Source organism: Laetiporus sulphureus (genome assembly GCF_001632365.1).
Source record: "Laetiporus sulphureus 93-53 unplaced genomic scaffold LAESUscaffold_55, whole genome shotgun sequence".
Taxonomy (NCBI): domain Eukaryota; kingdom Fungi; phylum Basidiomycota; class Agaricomycetes; order Polyporales; family Laetiporaceae; genus Laetiporus; species Laetiporus sulphureus.
The window spans coordinates 157,062-176,935 of record NW_024468564.1 but is presented as its reverse complement, the minus strand read 5'-3'; the positions used below and the strand labels follow the sequence as shown (position 1 = coordinate 176,935).

Here is a 19,874-nt window from a genome sequence, read left to right as displayed (position 1 = left end):
GTCAAGCCGGGAGATAGAATAGCCCAAATAATCTTCGAGTATTATGCAGAAGGGCTTCCCTCCCGAAGCTACCAACCGTTGCGAGCAACTAGAAGGGGTAATAAAGGTTTTGGCTCCTCGGAACAATGAGCCTTGAGAGGGGGGTAGTGTCACAGATTTTCACCACAAAGTCCGCACGTGACTTTTCTCACACCACAGATCACGTGCTTCACCAATATCTCATGCCACTCAGTCACAGATGCGACGCGTAGAGATCAGGTGATAGTCCACATCACATGTTATGGTCCAGATCCGTGGATGATACGGTCAGACCTGTCTATTCCAGGATACAATAGAGGCACCCATTTGGGAACAAAGGGACCAAGGACTATTGTTATGCATCGGCCTTCCGCTTCCTATTAGTTTAGCCAGAAGCCTAGATAGGTACGATGTTCACACCGGAGAACAAAAGGGAAACCAGGATAGGCACGATGTGCACACGCATTACTGCGGCAACCATCGATCTCCCCACTCATTGTTCTACTTCTGAACATCCTATTGTTTCATGTACAGCCATTTGCTTATACCCGTAGATAGGTAGCTTAGGTAAGATAGCCCGCTGTACGTGTATATAAGACCAGCCATGTAGGAGATGAAACCTTAGATTGTTTCTCCTCGTCTACTACCTGTAGCACTCACTGAGCTCACCAGCTCCTTCATATATCTCTCACCCTTTCCTGCATCTGCCACATCGACCAGTAAGTCAACAGGCTCTTGCGCCACATAGGGTTCAGGGGGATACTTTTGGGATCCGGGGGATCAGGGCGACATGTTCCACGTGACTGTCCCTTTTTTAGTCTTTTTGATCTCTTGTCCGGTGTTACCGTGACACCCTTTACTTCATCCTTATAGTCCTTGAAGTCCTTGCAGATTGCTTGGGCTTCAGCTGTCAGACTGTTGTTTGACTTGATGAGCTGTTCGTTGTCAGTGGAGAGGGTGCTGATCTGGGCTCTTGCGACTTTTAGCTGGTCTCACGTTTCTAGCGCCATAATTTCGATGTGAATGCGAGCCAGTATCTCTTCTTCTAATGAGGCCACTGTGCGCTCGTGACGTTCATCCATTTTTTGACGTAGTGCTTCATAAGAGCTCACAACATCTCTCATGATGAATGCCCACACCACATTCATTACCCATTCCTTGACGTCGTTTGGGATGGTGTTGGGTGCGGCAGCATTAGCAGCTTCCTCGATTGTGCCGTAAGAGATTCCCTGCCATTCCCAAGTTGCTGGTGTGGTAAACTCTGGCAGGGTGGTGGGCGATGGGTTTCTGACAACACCCAAGGCCTTAGGTGTGCTGCTAGTGTGTGGTTCCTGAGCAGGGGCAGCTGGTCCTGCTTCGGATGATGTAGACGTGGCCTGGCTTCTCTAGGGGTCAGTAGGTTCACTGGCAGTGTGTTCTCCTGGGAATGTAACACCACCAAGGTTGTATTGAGACATTGAAATCGATGTCGAGGATAGAGGGAATGATGTGATGGACAATGTGTCAGATGATCGATCCTTGATCTTTGCCTTGTGATAATATTAGAAGGGGGTCTCGGGGTCTTCCTCAATAAGTCCTTCTTCTGATAGTTCCTCTCGCAAGGATTCTGCTCAGTAGTGCCAGTACTCTTGCTCTTCCTCGAAGTCAGGAATGAGATGGAATGGTGCTGAGTAGGTTGTGTAGGCATGTACTTGTATCGTGTAGTGATAGAGTACTTGTTGCCAATTGGTGACGAGAGATTGGTAAATGAAATACACGGTGCAGATGACTGCGAGTTGTCCCTGCATCGGACGATAAAAGTCCACAATGTAGTTCTGGTATATAAAGCCAATGGTGTATCTCGGCATGAAACTGCTGATGTGATAGTACAAAAATATTACTGGTCCTAGTAAGGCCAGTAGCACGACTCCTTCTCGAATCTCATGATATCTCTCCCTATGCATTCCTGCTCCTTGTTGATTCCCCTAAACGAGATCTTTCCTAGTCCTATGCAAAGCTTGATTGCGATGCGTCTATCGACAAACGTGAAGTCATCGCCTCACCCAATCCTTTCGTTTAGCACTCCTAAGTGTCGCAGAATGCGATTGTGACACTGAATCTGTGCCTCCATGAACTTGGCAGTGATATGGGGTTGCTGCAAGACCTTGTACCGCTGAATGGTAGCATGTACAGTGGGTGCGATGTTCTCGGGGAGGGTGCCTTTGGGATTCTCATGTATCCCATGCAGATGGTAACTCTTTGAGAGTGCGAATGCGAGGACAGTGGTAGCGTCGTTGTTGGCCCACCAATGGGGTTTGTAGATAGGGATGGATGGGTCAGATGCATCTCTTGAAACTGCTTCAGCCCACGAGCTGACCTTAGTATGCAGCTTCTGTTGGTCTGAGTGAGGGGCTTTGTTCAGCTTGGCCCAGAGTAGGTTGCTTGCTGTTAGACGATGAGTGCAGTTGGGATGAGAATGGTACGGGTGGTAGCATCCATTGGGCAGAACAATACCGTTGTGTACTTGAGGTGCCTTACTGGTCGGTGCAGTGCTGTTCCTTTTGAAGGAAGGAAGCGGCTTAGGCAGTAGAGGCGAAATGGAATGGTATGAAGGAAGTGGTGTGGAAAAAGCCCTGCCCTGGGCGGATGTGTCTCTGGGTGAAAATGTGCAGCTACCAGTGTGAGACACTTGGTAGGGGTGTAAAAGGTCAGTCTTATTCTAATGTCATGGCACGCCGGTGACAAAGATAGACAACCCAAACTAAGAGTCCCCTTGAGGGTTTCTGGGTAAAAGCCTACAGTGATGAGCTGTGGTGATACGACGTGCCCACTGATGAGGCCGAGTTGCTAGTCGCAGAGTAAGACTTACTGGTGAGGCGAGGGGCACTATCACAATGGTGAGAATGATACTAGATATATAGCACACTGAGAGTGTCTGGTAAGACCCCTCTGTGATGGTAGTGGTGGATGAAGGAGAATAAGACTGAGGTCTCCTCCTCATCTCGCTGGTCCTTATATACATGATTGTCTATCATACAGTACTACGTAAGTGAGTCACACGCTATGCTACTGGACCGTGCTACAATCGTATGACTTGTCCCAATTATCCTGATTGGCTGCCTAAAAATACCCCGTGGAGACGGAGCTCCTCTTGAGCACGCAATATGGTGTCATGGCAATTGCGACATATGACGCAATGTCGAGGAACTTGGTGTCACGCAACAATGCTGAGAGAGATCCGAGGTCATGTGACTAGATGCCTCATTATCTTATCTCTTTAGGTCACGTGATTCTTTGTGCGACGTGAAATGATAAAAAATGATATGCCTCTAATAGCATATGTTCCTATAATGACTTGTCAGGTAAAACTGTGACACATACCATGCAGGGACTAAGCGAAAGGGGTTATTCATGGAGGATTACCAAGATCCACTCAGTAAAGACTATCGTTCAAATGAGGAAGACCCATTTGATGAACCTCCTCGACATCCTGCTCTTGGAGATGTTCCTTTACCATTCTTTAACCCTACTGCTAACATGCCATATACAACACTTCGTCGTTCGAAGCGGGTTCCTAAGTATAAACCTAAACTCAACAATGCCTATGGAAACTGACCACCGGTCAAAATTGAAAGAGACCTTGATGACATAATTGATCGTCTTGATGCCACTACACCCTCTGAAGTGGAACGGCTTATCATAGAAAAGGCACTCTCTTCAATGCATCTCCTAGAACAATTACCAGCAGAATTCATTTTATCTGCATATCCTGACTATGGTCCTAGCCCTTTCTTCTATAAGCAAGCCATGGCTCGACATGATCATGATCATTGGCAAGATGCTATGGAGGATGAGATTCAATCTCAAATGGCTAATGGTACCTGGGAATTGGTAGATCTTCCTAAAGGTCGTAAAGCCATTCTCTGTCGATGGGTTTATGTTGTTAACCCTGGTGCGCAGTATAAAGCATGACTCATCACCAAAGGCTTCAAGCAGCAAGCCGGCATAGATTATGACGAGATTTTCTCTCCAGTTGCACGCTTTGAATCATTATGACTTCTCTTAGCACATGCAGCTTTACATGATTGGGAGGTAGAAGCCCTTGATGTAAAGACCACCTTCCTATATGGCAAACTGGAAGAAGAAATTTATATGAAACAACCCGAGGGTTTTGTAGTCTCCGGGATGGAAGATAAGGTCTGCCACCTCAAAAAGGCGATATATGGCTTGAAACAAGCCGGCAGACAATGGAATAAGAAACTACATGCTGCCTTACTGGAACTAGGCTTCCAACGAGTTGAATCTGATGCTGGCATTTACATTAATTACCGACACAAGGGGGAGTCACTCATTTTGATCGTTTATGTCGACAATATACTACCTATGGGGAGTAACATGAAACACATCCAAGCTTTTATCAAGGGGTTATCAAAACACTTTGAAATCAAGCATCTTGGTCCCATTTCCCAATTCCTAGGAATGAGGATTCAACATGATCGATCTGCTCGTATTATCTGTATTGACCAATCAGAATATATACTAGAGACTATTGATCGGTTTGGAATGAATAATTGTGCACCCAAAAGGTCACCCTTACCATCCGGTATCAAGTTGGAGAAAGCCAGCGACACTCACCATCTTGATATGAAGCTTCATCATCGATACCAATCTGTCATTGGTGCATTACTGTGAATCACCCTTGGTACTTGACCGGACATAGCCTATGCAGTCAACAGGCTATCACATTTTAACAACCACCCCACAGAGGAACACATGAAGTACGCTATGTGGATCTTACGTTACCTCAGCCATACTGAGTCATATGCACTCATGTATTATGGAACTTCCAATGCTGGTCTAATCGGATACTCTGATTCAGACTGGGCAGAAAACAGAGATGACAGACGCTCGATATCTGCATACCTATTTCTGATAGCTGAAGGACCGGTGTGTTAAGACACATGGAGGCAACCCACTGTGGCTCTGTCATCCATTGAAGCAGAATACATTGCACTGTCTGATTATTCTAAGCAGGCAATCTGGCTTCGATCATTTGAGTCTGAACTAGGATTTAGCACAGGGATGCCACTCCCACTCTGTGTCGACAACCAAGGAGCAATCTTCCTGGCTGTCAATCCAGCTCATGACTGAAGAACAAAGCACATCGATCTACATTACCACCGTGTACGCCATGAGGCTGAGAAAGGGTCAATTACTCTCTATCATGTTCCCACTGAGGAACAATATGCAGATTTGCTTACCAAAAATCTTGGTTATCTAAGGATAGAAAAGCTATCACGCTATATTCACCTCACTCATGCTTGACTTGATTGTTCGATCAAGAGAGGGTGTTGAAGGAATGGTTGTATCCTGATATGATCTACACGATCGATCATGTACGACGTGACGCGACAATCATGTGCAGGGAATAGAATGTCATAGAAACTCACTGAAGGTTCTGAAGACATCTGGGAGTGTTCCATTCATAGGGACCAATCGTATAATCTGACAGGATCATACGATATGGACATTGACAAAAGAGTAATATACCATTGGACAATACCTGTTGCCACTGGGCTAAATGTATCAGCACGATATTACTCATTTATGTAAGTATCACGTTACTGTAGGTACCAGAGGTCCATGAACGGTGTACAGGGTCTCATCCCACATGTATATATACTGAGTAGCTACAGCGTGAATGAATCCAAGTCCTCTAGCCTGACAAGGCATCTTCTACTCCAGCAAACTATAAGTTAAACATGACAGGGCTCTGTCACATTAATTGGTTGACACTGGAATCATACTCTAATCAAACATGACACTTGACATGGATTGATTTTTCGTGGTGGCATGTCAAGATGTACAGTGACAAATAGGTCCGCTCGTCATAATTGAGAATGATGGGCTCGATTTCTCAAAGTATGACATGCCTTGGGGAGTGAGTAGTGACTGGTGAGACTTTAATTGTTCTCCAAAAGTTGTGCTGATGTTAAATTATTCACGAACATTTGCTGAGTACAAAATCAGGTGTGCAACATCATCTGCGTCACCGCTCTCGATAGCGCAGGCATCGCGCGTGAGGCCCACCATGTTTATGAGCACTTATGAGCACTCGAGGATGGCGGGACTTGGCGCCATTCATTTCCAGGGGTCTCAAGCTGGGCCCTCCATAAAGGCTCAGAGCAGGCTTAGGCTTGGCTTGCAGAGCGGCTCGGCCTGGCTCAGGCTCAAAAGCCCGGTCCTGGACAACACTAACTGCACAAGATACATGATACTCCTCGGCAACTGTAGAATTGAATGTTGGAAGAGCCGAAGGTTCGCTTAGAGTTCTCTTCCATCTGCCAAACCCTTGGCAATATGAGTTCCTGAATTCATTATCGGGGACAAAATGCAGGGTATGGACGATCCTCACCTTCGTTTTTGTCGTCCGCTCATTCATTGGTCACTTTGCCAGCTTGTGCATTTCGACTGCATTTTGCCTTCGTTTACTAGTGACCACCGTGAAGCAGCCGAAGAGTGAATCATCTTCAGAAAATGGATGGGCATGAGCCACTCGAAGCAGATTGTGTCGAATCCGATTAGCTATGCGACCGTGGTTCCTCCAAACGATAGTCTTGCTGACGGCGGCGAAGAGTACAGAACGTATGATTATGTAATTGTTAGAGGTGGTATGTACAGCCTGCTTCTTGAGCCGTCTGTTTAAATCTCCCTCTCATGTACCAAGATAGGAACTGCCAGCTGCGTTCTGGCTTCCAGATTGTCAGAAGACCCTAACGTCACAGTGCTTCGGCCGGAATGCAGTAAAAGGTAACTTGCGATCGTCTTCCATAACATTGACTAAATATATCTATGTAGTAATGAGAATGTCCTACTCAGCTGAGTCCCCATCGGGTTCTTCCAAATGTTCAGAGGTCCCTATGATTGGTTGACGATGACCGTGTAAGTACTTCGCAATGAATAATGTTGGAAAAGAATTGACTTTACTGGATCAGACCCCAACCGGGACTGGATGGTCGACCCGTCTATTGGCCAAGAGGCAAACTGCTTGGCGGATCAAGGCAAGCTGAACAGCGTTGTGGTTTGGGATCACATCTAAGCTCGACTTAGTTCAATGAATGCATTGCTGTATCATCATTGCGCTCCCGAAGGTCGGAACAATTTTATTAAGTTTGCAATACCAGATGTCAACGAAACATAGATTTCGACTCCTGGGAGAAGCAAGGAGCAGTAGGATGGGGATACGAAACGACGAGGAAGTACGAGTGGCATTGTTTCCATTGAGTTCATGTGTAGAGGTTACAAAACGTATACAGGTATTTCAGAAAGGCGGAGAAATACAATCCGCAGCAAGATGACCCTGTCGATATCTCCCTTCACGGTGACTCCGGACTGTGGCTAACAAGAGCCGTACCCGTCATGGTGCATCATGTCTATTCGACAAAGACACCAGGCCGACTCTTGCTCGATGTACATCTAGCCTATTGCGAACCATGCTGCTGAAGCTGCTGCGAACATAGGCATTCCATGCTCAAAGTAGGTACATCTCTACATTATAATTCATGAGATGCTCACATCCTGTCGGGATCTAAATACCCCAGAAGGCACAATAGGCACATTTGCCTTCACTGGATTTATGGATCAACAGAATGAAAGTACGTGCATGGTGAGTGATTTCAATATCGTGGATGAGAATAAATTAAAATCTGCCTAGGGAGCCCGGCCGCCACAGCGTATCTGACCAGAAACGTCTTACAGAGGCCTAATTTGACCGTTGCGTCGAGATTATGGTTGAGAAGATTTTGTTCAAATCAGCGCCCGACGGCAAGCCTAAAGCATGTGGTGTGCAGCTCCTAGTGCATAGATCCGGGCCTCAGTATAGAGCCACTGTTGCAAAAGAGGTCATTGTTTTCACGGGAGCTATCGGGTCTCCGCAAGTCCTTATGCTCTCGGACGTGGGACCTCGCGACCACCTCGGAGAATTGGGGATTTCTGTTATACAAGATCTGCCTGCTGTAGGCTCGAACCTCTATGATGTAAGCAAACATGCCTAGTGATGTGGACCCCCTGATTCATAGAGACTTCTGGTTTGAAGCACTTCTTTGCGGGCGGATTGATTTTGTGGGTGAAACCAGGGTTGACGTTAGATTACCTTAGCAACCCTTTATATGGGGCCCTCGCTCTTCTGTGATGGATGATATGGTGGACAGGTCCTATGGTGACTCTTGCATGCCTGGTTGGCAGTTTATTCAGGGTGAATAATGAAAGGTACAGACCACGATCACCAAGAGTGCATGCATGGTGTCTGACGTTCCGCACAAGTCTCCCTCTAGGTCCTGCGGGAGCCCCTGTACTGGGAACAGTCGACCACAGTGCTGGCCCTGGAGCACCGGATGTAGAGATTGTCATTGCCATTTCTGCCGTCGTCAACAACAGTTTCACGAAGACCCCTCTGGGCACAAATGGGCTCACTGTGGTACATCCTCTCTCATCTTCACTTTCACGTTGAGCTCTTAGGATTTCTGGATGCGGAACAGGGTCCTGTCATCCTCAAGCTGGAGAGCTCTGGCACCGTGCATCTCTGGTCTTCCGACGTCTGAGACCAACCATTGGTCGATCCGAAGTGCGTGGCTATCCTGCCTTTCTCAGTGTACCTCCCGCTTGACAATCTCTTCAGCTACCTGGCATCAGAAAATGATGCCAAGATCCTCATCAGGGGATTTCGCTTCATTCTTGCCTTGGCTCATGTGGGGCCGCTCACGAGTGACCTCGATATGAAGTGTCTGGATTCGCCTCCCCTCGATGCCTTTTGGCCCAGCAATGTCGATCCAAATAATGTAATACCACGATTTTCGCGTGCATGACTGGATCTGGCATAGCCTTCTAGGTCACCGATGAAGACATCAGAACTTGGATCCAGAAGCATGGCCAGTCAGTATGGCACTATGGAAGCTTCCCGGGCAAGCATCACCAAGTTCTAGGACTGACCGTCCTCCTACAGACATCCTCTGTAAGGATGGAAACCTCTCTCGCTGACAGCGCAGTGGACCCGCAACTTCGGATGCATGGAGTCGAGGGTCTAACTTGAAGGGTCACCTACACCTCCGTGTTTCCTAACCAACTTTCCGGATACCCCACTGCACCGATCATTGCGATCGCGAAATGTCTTGCGGACCTAATCAAGGGCCTTTCCTGAGGGACGCAATCATGAAGATCGAATAATGTATTTTTGGCGGCCATATAGTAACTCCTTGGGATATCTGGGGGCTTATAAATCTATTCGGTATGGGATGAGCTGAGGATTGTTCTATTGCTGCTAAATGTAGTGGTTCTAGTATTACGGGATGTAAGACACAAAGGCGTCCACACGCTCAAGTTAAGATGCCTAGAAGTGTCTCATCTTGGTGGCAGATGCATGTACGACGTCTGAACTATCGCACGAACAGGAATGTAACGAATACCGTACTGGTTCATCCAACCATAAAGTCAACAGCATCTTCATGCTATCAGTTTGGACCATGAGTTCATTCAGCTTCCGTCATCTTAACCCATAAGCTCCCTATAAAACATCGTCAAGGTTAGAACAGCTGAATATTTCAGGCATGATGGTGTTTCCAGAACTCACTTCTGCATATATCGCTATGTGCACCTTCAGCCACACCTTTTCGATGCCCTGCCGCCCCCACGAGCCCACCCAGTGCACTGGAGGGAGAGATTCGACAGGTTGTGCTGAGAGGTCAAGCTCCATGGCCATGAACCGTTGCAGCAGCTTGATCAAGAAAAATGACGCCTCATTATATGCGAACTATGTTTCCGATGAGTTCATGGATTGCTGTCATGGAGATCATACAACACCTGTTGGAGTAGCGTACCTGTTGCCTGAGGCAAATGTGGGGCCCTGCATTGAAAGGGAGGAAAATGAACAGGTTCAGAAGGAGATACTTTTGCAGACGCTCGTCGAGGAAGCGATCGGGATCGAATTCCATGGCTAACAGTAAACCGTTCGTCAACATTTCTTGCATGCTAAACAGGGAGGAACACATACCGTCTGGCCCCCAGTATTCTGTGCGATGATGCATGATGAAAGGCTGATACAAAATTCTTGTAGTGATTGCATCAACAACGGCCATTGTCATTTGCACGTTTCACTCTGATACGTACAGTGTATTGGGAGGTATGTAGATCGGCTTTCCGTTTGGATCGGGGTTCAGGATTGTAGCAGCATTGACAGAGAACCTTGCGATACACAGTCACCAAGTTCAGCAGACTAGAATCTGGTCAGCTATGTAGGCAAACGTACCATGAGTTGAATGGCCTGAGGATCGTTATGAGCGTGTGATAGTGCCTATACAAAAGAAGAGGGACATACACGATAGGATACAAATGCAGTGTCTCGTTTATGAGCGCATGGAGATACTTCATGTCCTTGATGTCCTCATAGGTCAGCTGCCGTGACAGGCTAACTTTCTCGAGGACTTCGTATCAGAGCCGCTCGAAGGTGGACAGATTGGTACAGAGCATGTAAACTGCAAATGTGAGTGTGGAAGCTGTCTGGATTTTGCCGATGTCCTCGTGAGAATTGTGCATCATCTGAAGGGGCAGGTGAAGACTGTTTGTGTCTCGCCCTGCCACAAGCATGTTGAGGACTTTGTCGTGTAAAATGACAGGATCTGAAGTATCATGAGATGAAGAGACTCGAAATAGACCACCAGTCGTGCTCCGTACCAAGTGGTCCAAAAACGTCTCTTCCTCGTCCTCGTCGACTGACTTGTCACTTGCAGTCTTCTCATATCGCATCTTTAGTGCCTTCTCTATGATTGGATTGAGCAATTCGTCAATAACATGCATATGTCGTGCGCTTTGATCTTTGAATATCTCATTCAACGGCCACGCTCATCCTCACCACAGATGTTTCACACATGCAACTTCAACCTCATGCACAGCATGAGCAAAGGCTTCTGCCGTAGCGTGGTTCGATGAGGGAGAATGATCAGCAAAGCTATTGTGGGTCGAGCTGTAAGAGCGCAGAAGCGGTGCCCGAAGGGAATGCACGGAGGTCCCAAACAAAAACTCAGTTGCGGAGTCTAGCGTGAACGGCAAGGTGAGATCCTATCAATGATACATAAACATTATGCGGAAAAGGGAAAGTGGCAGCCAGACAGCTGTATCGTACCTGAAAGTCAACCGCATGTCCCACACGAAAGTTTTCAGTCATTCTGTCAAGTGCCTCATCTGAGACCAATGCATATTGAACTTCATCTTCGAAAAGTCAGGCAAGAGCTCAAAAATGCACCAACGTGTCTGTTGAACAGATCGAATGGCTGATGTGGTCTCTGCTGAAGAACAGGCGCATCATGGATCGGTGCCACCTACATATTGAAAACGATCAAAGAAGTGTTATGATATCTGATAAATTCGGGTACACACTTCCACATATTGCCTTAGAGTTATCCGGACATCATGGATACAAGAACATGAAATGAGACCAAAGCAACATACCATCAGAATTGAACACTCTGGTGGTGCCGAAGACTGGGGCCAAAGCCTGTGAGACCGTCTCTCCTAGTGATGGGATTCAGTTGAATCATAAGTCAGTGTCACAGTTTTACCTGACAAAGTCATTATAGGAACAAATGCTATTAAGGAGCATATCATTTTTCATCATTTCTCGTCGCACAAGAAGTCATGTGACCTAACGAAATAAGATAACGAGGCATCCAGTCACATGATCTCAGATCTCTCTCGGCATTATCACATGACACCGAACTCCTCGGCATGGCGTCATATATCGCAATTGCCATGATGCCATATTGCGTGCTCAAGAGGAGCTCCGTCTCTGTGGGTTATTATTAGGCAGCCAATCAGGATAATTGGGACATGTCGTACGATTGTAGCACTGACCAGTAGGATAGCGTGTGACTCGCTTAGGTAGTACTGTACAGTAGCATAGCAATCATGTATATAAGGACCAGCGAGACGAGGAGGAGACCTCAGTCTTATTCTCCTTCGTCCTCCACTATCATCACAGAGGGGTCTTACCAGACACTCTCAGTGTGCTATATATCTAGTATCACCCTCACTTGTGATAGTGCCTCTCACCTCGCCAGTAAGTCTCACTTTGCGACTAGCGACTCGGCCTCGTCAGTGGGCATGTCGTACTGCCACAGCTTGTCGCTGTAGGCTCTCAGCCAGGAGACCCTTAAGGGGATTCCTTATTTTGGTTGTCTATCTTTGTCATCGGCGTGCCGTGACATTAGAATAAGACTGACCTTTTACGCCCCTACCAAGTGTCTAACACTGGTAGCCGCACATTTTTGCCCAGAGATACATCCGCCCAGGGCAGGGCTTTTTCCACACCACTTCCTTCATACCATTCCACTTCACCTCTACCGCCTAAGCCGCTCCCTTCCTTCCAAAGGAACAGCGCTGCATTGACCGGTAAAGCTCCACAAGTGCACAACGGTATTGTTCCGCCCAACGGACGTTATCATCCTTACCAACGTGATCTGCGTCGCACTCTTCGCCTAACGGCGAGCAACCTACTCCGAGCCAAGCCTGACGACTATCACTCAGACCTACAGAAGCTTCACTCTAAGGTCAGCTCGTGGGCTGAAGCAATCCCCAGAGACGCATCTGACCCATCCGTCCCCATTTACAAACCATACTGGTGGTCCAACGACGACGCCACCACCGTCCTCGCATTCACACTCTCAAAGGACTATCACCCTCGAGGGATTCATGAAAACCCCAAAGGCACCCTTCCCGAGAACATTGCGCCGACCATATACGCTACCATCCAGCACTACAAAGTCTTGCAGCAGCCCCACATCGCTGCCAAGTTCACGGAGGAACAGATCCAGTGCTGTGATCGCATTCTGCGACATCTAGGAGCACTCAACGAGAGGATTGAGAGAGGCGACGACTTTACGTTCATCGATAGATGCATCACTATCAAGCTTTGCATGGGACTAGGGAAGATTTCATTCAGAGGGATTAACAAGGAGCAGGAACGCGTAGGAAGAGACATTGTGAGGTTCGAGAAGGAGTCGTGCTACTGGCCATACTAGGACCAGTAATATCTTTGTACTACCATATCAGCAATTTCATGCCCCGGTATCAAGTCAATTTTATATTCAGAAACTACGTGGTCGAGCACTACATCACCGACCTCTATCATCATCTGGTGTGCACAGGATACTTCATCTACTAACCCCTGCTATCAGAGCATTCCATCCCGCTCTACCACTATCCGGTTGACATCGAATGACAAGTCACCCTGTACACACCCTTTTGACTCATTGAAACAGACATCGAGATAATCGATCCAGTTCGTGAGTGGATAGAAAACGCTTACTGGGAACGTCTTGCTCAGTTGTATCAAGAAGACAAAGAACTCTTCTGGACAAACTGGTACAGAGACTTTCCAGAACAGAGACACCCTCGCCCAACAAGACTGGAAGAAGCTGCGGCATGAAGGAATCATGTCATCGAACTAGCACGTTTACCGGGAGCCAATAATCAGCCCCAGTAAAAGCTCATCATTTCGAACACACTCTCCACCGCCTCTTTTCCATTATCTTCAACAACGATTCCCATGTCTCAATACAATCTTGGAGGTGTTGCGTTTCCAGGAGGACACACCGCTAGTGAACCTTCGGATCCCTGGAGGAGCAATGCCCCCTCTACACCATCGGAAGCAGGACCAGCTGCCCCTGCAGATGAACCCCATACTAGCAGCACACCCAAGGCATCGGGAGTAGTCAGAAACCCGTCGCCCACCACCCTGCCAGCATTCTCCACACCTCAGACTTGGGAATGGCAGGGAGTTCCTTATGCAACCATCGAGGAAGCTGCCAATGCCGCCGCATCCAACACCATCCCAAACGACGTTAAGGAATGGGTAATGAATGTGGTACGATCATTCGTCATGAGAGACGTTGTAAGCTCGTACGAAGCTTTACGTCAAAAGATGGATGAGCGACACGAGCACACAGTGGCCTCGTTGGAAGATGAAGTGATGGCTCATATCCACGTCGAAATAATGGCAGTGAAAATACGAGACCAGCTAAAAGTCGCAAGAGCCAGATCGGCACCCTCTCCGCTGACAACGAACGGCTCATCAAGTCGAATAACAGTCCGACGCTCGAAGCCCAAGCAATCCACAAGGACTTCGAAGATTACAAAGATGAAGTAAAGGGTCAGATGGACGCCCTTTATGGCAACATGGTCACCCTGAAGGAGGCTCAGGAAAAGACCACTACTTACATCGTTGGCTTGGAGTCTCGATTCAACAATGCCATCATCAATGCACCTTCACAAGGTATCCAACCGCTGTCCGGCTAATCTGGTCAATCGCCCCGCCGAATTAAGCTCCCCGATCTACCCAAATACTCGGGAAGGAAATCATCGGAAAATTTCGAGACTTGGTTCACGAACCTCCTCATCTGGCTCGATTACAACCACTTCACCGATGACAAGGACAAAATTCGGCAGGCCAACGCACATCTAGAAGGTGGAGCAGCTCTATATATAAAGGAGTATGCAATCAAGCTTGCCTCTGGACAAGACATCGGCACCTGGGCCGAATATACCAGAAAACTGGAAATGGCATACAAGATGCTTGACCCCAAGCGCATGGCACAATCTTTGCTAGATGCACACTGCGCGATTCACCACAAGACAATGATTGCCTTCGCAGAGAACTTCAGGGCTTACGCCCCCGAATCAGGCTACTCTGACGAAGATCTGATCGTCAAAATCAGGGAACAACGGTCGACTCACATTCAAATGGTCATGTCAGTAACGGAGACTCTGGACCCATCAAAGATCCCAACCACGTGGATGGACTATCTAGAATTCTGCTCGGAAATAGAAATCAAACACCTCCAGCAGATATCGGGTAACAAGTCTACTGGACAGACCACGGCAAATAAGGCAACTGCTCCCAAGGACCCTAACGCAATGGACACAAGCGCACAAATCGCACACGAACTATCCCTGGAACAAGACAGGTGGCTGGCAAACAAACTATGTTTGTTTTGCGGAAAACACGCCTATGAATGAGGAAAGCGGTGCCCCTCCCCCAAGCCAGAATACAAAGGCAAGCAGTTTCAGACATGATCCGCCCCGAAGCAAGGGCAAGGAAAAGGGAAGGGCAAAGCGACGAACGTGCGACAGGTGGAAGAAGAAAGTAGCGTGGGCTCATCAGCTCAAATTGCGGCACTGGAACAAGCAATTGCTGCACTTCGCGGAATGAGCACAACGTCGACTACACCACCGTCCAGCAAGGGCAAAGGCAAGGCGAAGAACGTGGACACAGCATCAACGGCATCAGCATCAACGGTTAAGGACACCAATGCGAGAATCATCGAGATAGATGATTTCTCAGAGGATTTTCAATACGAAGTGTAGACGAGTCTGGTGTCACACTTCAGGACAATTGTAATAGTACCGTGAAGACAAATGTACCTAGCGACCATATATATATTGCATCCGCAGGTTTTTCTAAACATTTGATCGAATTGCCGATAAGATTCGTATCACAGAAAATCCAGACAACGGCACTATTGGATTTGGGAGCATTCTCCTGCTATATCGACCAAAGATTCGCTGAGAAGCACGGGTTTAAGATGATACCTCTAAACCATGAAATCTGAATCCTCAACGCAGACGTCAGCCCAAACAAGGGTGGCGCAATTACTCATCGTGTAGTCACAACCATCTTAATCGGGGGGGCACCAATCAACTGAGAGTTTGCTCATCACAAACCTTGGACGCATGTCAATGATCCTTGGCATGAAATTTTTACAAGAACATAACCCCCGAGTTGACTGGGAACATAGAGAGGTCACGTTCTCAAGATGCAGACACACGAGGAAGCAGCGAGTCAAAGTATGTGAAGAAGAAGTCAACCTTCTATCGCAACCTCGACTCGAGGATGAAGCGATTCTTCTGGACGTACACATGGATGATGGATGGGATCAGGAAGATAACTTCATCAACTGGATAGACTTGCAAGACCAGGATCTTCGTAACATGGTGCACGACATCCTAGGTATAAGCAAGAAGGTAAAGAAGCATTTGGTTGAACAGCTGGCAGAAGAGACACAGGACAAAGAATATTGGTCCAAGTTCGTCCCTCCAGAATTTCATCAATTTGGAGATGTGTTCTCGAAGAAGAGCTCAGAAAGAATGCCGACGCGTAAGCCCTATGATCACGCAATTGATCTCGTCCCAGACGCGGCAACCCCAAGACCGGCCAAAGTATACCCTATGTCTTTACAAGAGAAGAACTCGCTCGACGAATGGATTGACGGTGAACAAGCCAAAGGTTACATTCGACCGTCTAAATCCCCTTACGCCGCTCCGGTATTTTTAGTCAAGAAGAAAGATGGCTCTCTTAGACTTGTCCAAGACTACAGTGCATTAAACAGTGTCACCAAGAAGAACAAGTTCCCACTCCCACGAATCAACGATCTCATTGATGGACTCTCCAGGGCTAGCATATTTACCACACTAGACCTGAGATGGGGGTACAACAATGTACGCCTTCGCAAAGGAGATGAGGAAAAGGCAGCGTTCATTACCCACAGAGGATTATTTGAACCCACTGTCATGTACTTCGGATTCTGTAATGCCCCTAGCACTTTCCAGGCCATGATGAACGACGTCTTAGGCAATCTCATTCGCACTGGAAAGGTGGCAGTTTATATAGATGACATTATCATCTTTACGGATAACCAGGAGGAACACGACCGTCTGACCAAGGAGGTCCTACAACGACTCAGAGACAATGACCTGTTCGTGAAACCAGAAAAGTGTCACTTTGCAACCACTTTCGTCAAGTTTCTCGGACTCATAATCTCAAAAGGGTCGATACAGATGGACTCAGAAAAGGTCGACGGCGTGCTCAAATGGCCAGTGCCCACCAAGGTAAAGCAAGTACAAGCATTCCTTGGTCTGGCAAATTTCTATCGACGATTCATCAAGGATTTCAGATCGATGACCCGACCCTTGACTCTATTAACCTGTAAGGACACAACATGGAAATGGGAAGAACCTCAACAAAAGGCATTTGAGGCCCTCAAGACTGCCTTCACTTCTGCCCCAATTCTAGCACTCCCCAACGCAGTCCGTCCCTTTAGATTAGAAACGGATGCCTCGGACTTTGCCACAGGTGCAGTCCTTGAACAGTTGGGAGAAGACGAACTCTGGCATCCAGTCGCATATTACTCAAAATCACTCAATGAACATGAGCGAAATTACGAGATCTACGACAAAGAGATGCTAGCCATCATTTGGGCTTTAGAAGAATATCGGCAGTACTTTGAAGGACACCCTCACCCGGTTGAGATATGGTCGGATCACCTAAATCTTACCTATTTCTGACAAGCTCAGACATTGACCAGGCAACAAGCTCGATGGTCACTTTACCTTACACGTTTCAATTTCATACTCCGTCACCGCCCCGGAAAGATGATGATGCGTGCCGATCCTCTGTCCAGGAGGCCAGATCATGAGAAGGGGGTGAGCAATGACAATTCAGGGCAAACTTTGCTTCGACTCGAATATTTTGCCATCCACGCGATCTCAGCCACTCATTCCTCCGAAGTTGATGATGCAAAACTTCTGGAAAGAGTGAAATCGGCACTACAAGATGATGAAATGACCAAAGGTTACCAGCACCTACTAAAAACTGGCAAGCGAGAGTTCGGAAAAGACCTCCAAGAATGGAACTTCGAGCATGGATTGCTGCTCAGAAGAGGAAAGGTCTACATTCCAAAGGACTCTGTGCTGCGGAATGAGCTGATCCAGCTGCACCACGACATCTTCACGGCCGGACACCCTGGACGATGGAAGATGCAAGAGCTGATTAGCAGGAATTACTGGTGGCCAGGGCTTACCATTGATGCAAAAAAATACGTCCAAGGCTGCGTAACTTGTCAAAGAAACAAGACGAGCAAGCAAAAGCCTTATGGACTGTTACAACCTAATCCAGTACCAGAAGGACCTTGGGAAATGGTTACATGCCACCTGATTACGCAGTTACTGCCAAGCCCAGACCATAGGGGAGAAAAGAAGACTGCCATTCTGGTAGTCGTCGACAGGTTCACCAAACATGCACACTTCTACCCAGTAGACGACATGGTGACAGCATCTCAAGTAGCATCGATTTTCTACACTGAAGTATTTAAACTCCACGGAATTCTGTGGCAGATCATATCCGATCGAGGCACACAGTTCTCAGCCAAGCTATTCCAGGAGTTCTGCCAGAAACTTCATATCAAATCTATGATGTCTACAGCCTATCACCCTGAAACAGATGGACAGACCGAGCGAGTCAACCAAATTCTGGAGCAATATCTGCGCATGTATTGCAATTACCGACAAACTGATTGGGCCACACTATTGCCCACAGCGGAATTCGCATACAACAACCAAGCTTCAGAATCGACAGGCCTGTCCCCATTTTTCATTGAGCATGGTCGACACCCCCGAATGGCGTCAGACGTACTGGAAGGAATACAACATCCATCCCTGGAACACCTATTCCACAACCGCGACCAGGCACAGGAACAAGCTCGTGTCGCTTTGTCACTAGTGGCAGAAAGAATGAAATGGTATTTCGATCTCAAGAAACAGAACGTCCCTTTTAAAGAAGGAGACGAAGTGCTTATTCGAGGAAAAGATCTCCACGTAAAGGTCAAAAGCCAGAAGCTTGCGACTCAGAACTATGGACCTTTCAAAATCCTCGAAAAGATCGGAACCGTATCATTCAAACTGCAATTACCGGCAGACATGAAGCTACATCTGGTGTTTCATGCTTCAAAGCTCATAATGTTCCATCAAGACTCTATCCCGGGATGCGTACCTCCCCCTAATCCTCCAGTCATCATCGATGGAGAAGAGGAATGGGATGTGGAAGACATCCTGGATTCTAGAGTCAGGTATAACAAGACCCAGTATCTCGTTAAATGGTTAGACTATGACCACAGCGATAATACATGGGAACCGCTGGAAAACCTCACAAATGTCAAAGACAAAGTAGAGGAATTCCATAAGACACACCTAAACGCTCCAAGAGCAAAGCCGCGAACACGCAAAGCGCACAAAATCGCTTTATCCGACCACCCTGATGAGTTCATGTTCTTCTTCCGCACTCATCCAAATGCCAGAGCACCCTACAAGGGTTCTGCAGAAGCTGTTGGCTGGGATGTCAAGTCCATACAAGACATAGATATCCCCCCACACTCCAGAATGCTCATTGGCACCGGACTTGCAGTTGATCCCCCAAAGTGGACATACATTCGAGTGGCTCCCCGAAGTGAACTAGCCCTCAAAGGAATTGATGTCGCAGCAGGGGTAATTGACCCAGACTACACAGGGGAAATCAAAGTGCTTCTCGTTAATACGACCAGCAAACCATTCGAGATCAGAACAGGCGATCGTGTCGCACAACTCATATGCGAGTGTTATGCTCCAGGAATCATTTCGGAAGCAGATAGCTCACTCGCAAAGCAAACCATACGAGGCGCCAAAGGCTTTGGCTCATCGGGACGATGAACCTTGAGAAGGGGGTGATGTCACGGTTTTACCTGACAAAGTCATTATAGGAACAAATGCTATTAAGGAGCATATCATTTTTCATCATTTCTCGTCGCACAAGAAGTCACGTGACCTAATGAGATAAGATAACGAGGCATCCAGTCACATGATCTCGGATCTCTCTCAGCATTATCACATGACACTGAACTCCTCAGCATGGCGTCATATGTCGCAATCACCATAACGCCATATTGCATGCTCAAGAGGAGCTCCGTCTCCGTGGGTTATTATTAGGCAGCCAATCAGGATAATTGGGACATGTCGTACGATTG

The 19,874-nt window shown here is 47.4% G+C and overlaps 4 protein-coding genes across 4 annotated transcripts; 3 read left to right on the top strand and 1 right to left on the bottom strand.

Moving 5' to 3' along the window:
* Positions 1–6,901: 6,901 nt before the first annotated feature.
* Positions 6,902–9,085, top strand: LAESUDRAFT_739030 (GMC oxidoreductase; the record flags this gene model as incomplete). Its single annotated transcript, XM_040910964.1, has 15 exons — positions 6,902–6,939; positions 6,993–7,058; positions 7,108–7,148; positions 7,199–7,256; positions 7,314–7,419; positions 7,565–7,652; positions 7,712–7,746; positions 7,782–8,033; positions 8,093–8,184; positions 8,242–8,330; positions 8,361–8,432; positions 8,515–8,591; positions 8,622–8,834; positions 8,885–8,932; positions 8,999–9,085. 15 exons carry the CDS (start codon positions 6,902–6,904, stop codon positions 9,083–9,085), a joined length of 1,362 nt encoding a protein of 453 aa, XP_040759567.1.
* Positions 9,086–9,535: 450 nt separating this feature from the next.
* Positions 9,536–11,212, bottom strand: LAESUDRAFT_717293 (cytochrome P450; the record flags this gene model as incomplete). Its single annotated transcript, XM_040907316.1, has 10 exons — positions 9,536–9,556; positions 9,623–9,802; positions 9,870–9,985; positions 10,043–10,098; positions 10,159–10,233; positions 10,298–10,342; positions 10,367–10,443; positions 10,723–10,862; positions 10,917–11,106; positions 11,171–11,212. The coding sequence occupies 10 exons, from the start codon at positions 11,210–11,212 to the stop codon at positions 9,536–9,538; spliced, it is 942 nt and encodes a 313-aa protein (XP_040759566.1).
* A 935-nt stretch (positions 11,213–12,147) lies between these two features.
* On the top strand, positions 12,148–13,064 carry LAESUDRAFT_763410 (uncharacterized protein; the record flags this gene model as incomplete). Its single annotated transcript, XM_040913248.1, has 2 exons — positions 12,148–12,173; positions 12,302–13,064. 2 exons carry the CDS (start codon positions 12,148–12,150, stop codon positions 13,062–13,064), a joined length of 789 nt encoding a protein of 262 aa, XP_040759565.1.
* A 527-nt stretch (positions 13,065–13,591) lies between these two features.
* Positions 13,592–15,408, top strand: LAESUDRAFT_763409 (uncharacterized protein; the record flags this gene model as incomplete). The annotated part of the gene is made up of 4 exons (XM_040913247.1): positions 13,592–14,029; positions 14,083–14,330; positions 14,397–15,028; positions 15,134–15,408. The coding sequence occupies 4 exons, from the start codon at positions 13,592–13,594 to the stop codon at positions 15,406–15,408; spliced, it is 1,593 nt and encodes a 530-aa protein (XP_040759564.1).
* Positions 15,409–19,874: the final 4,466 nt, after the last annotated feature.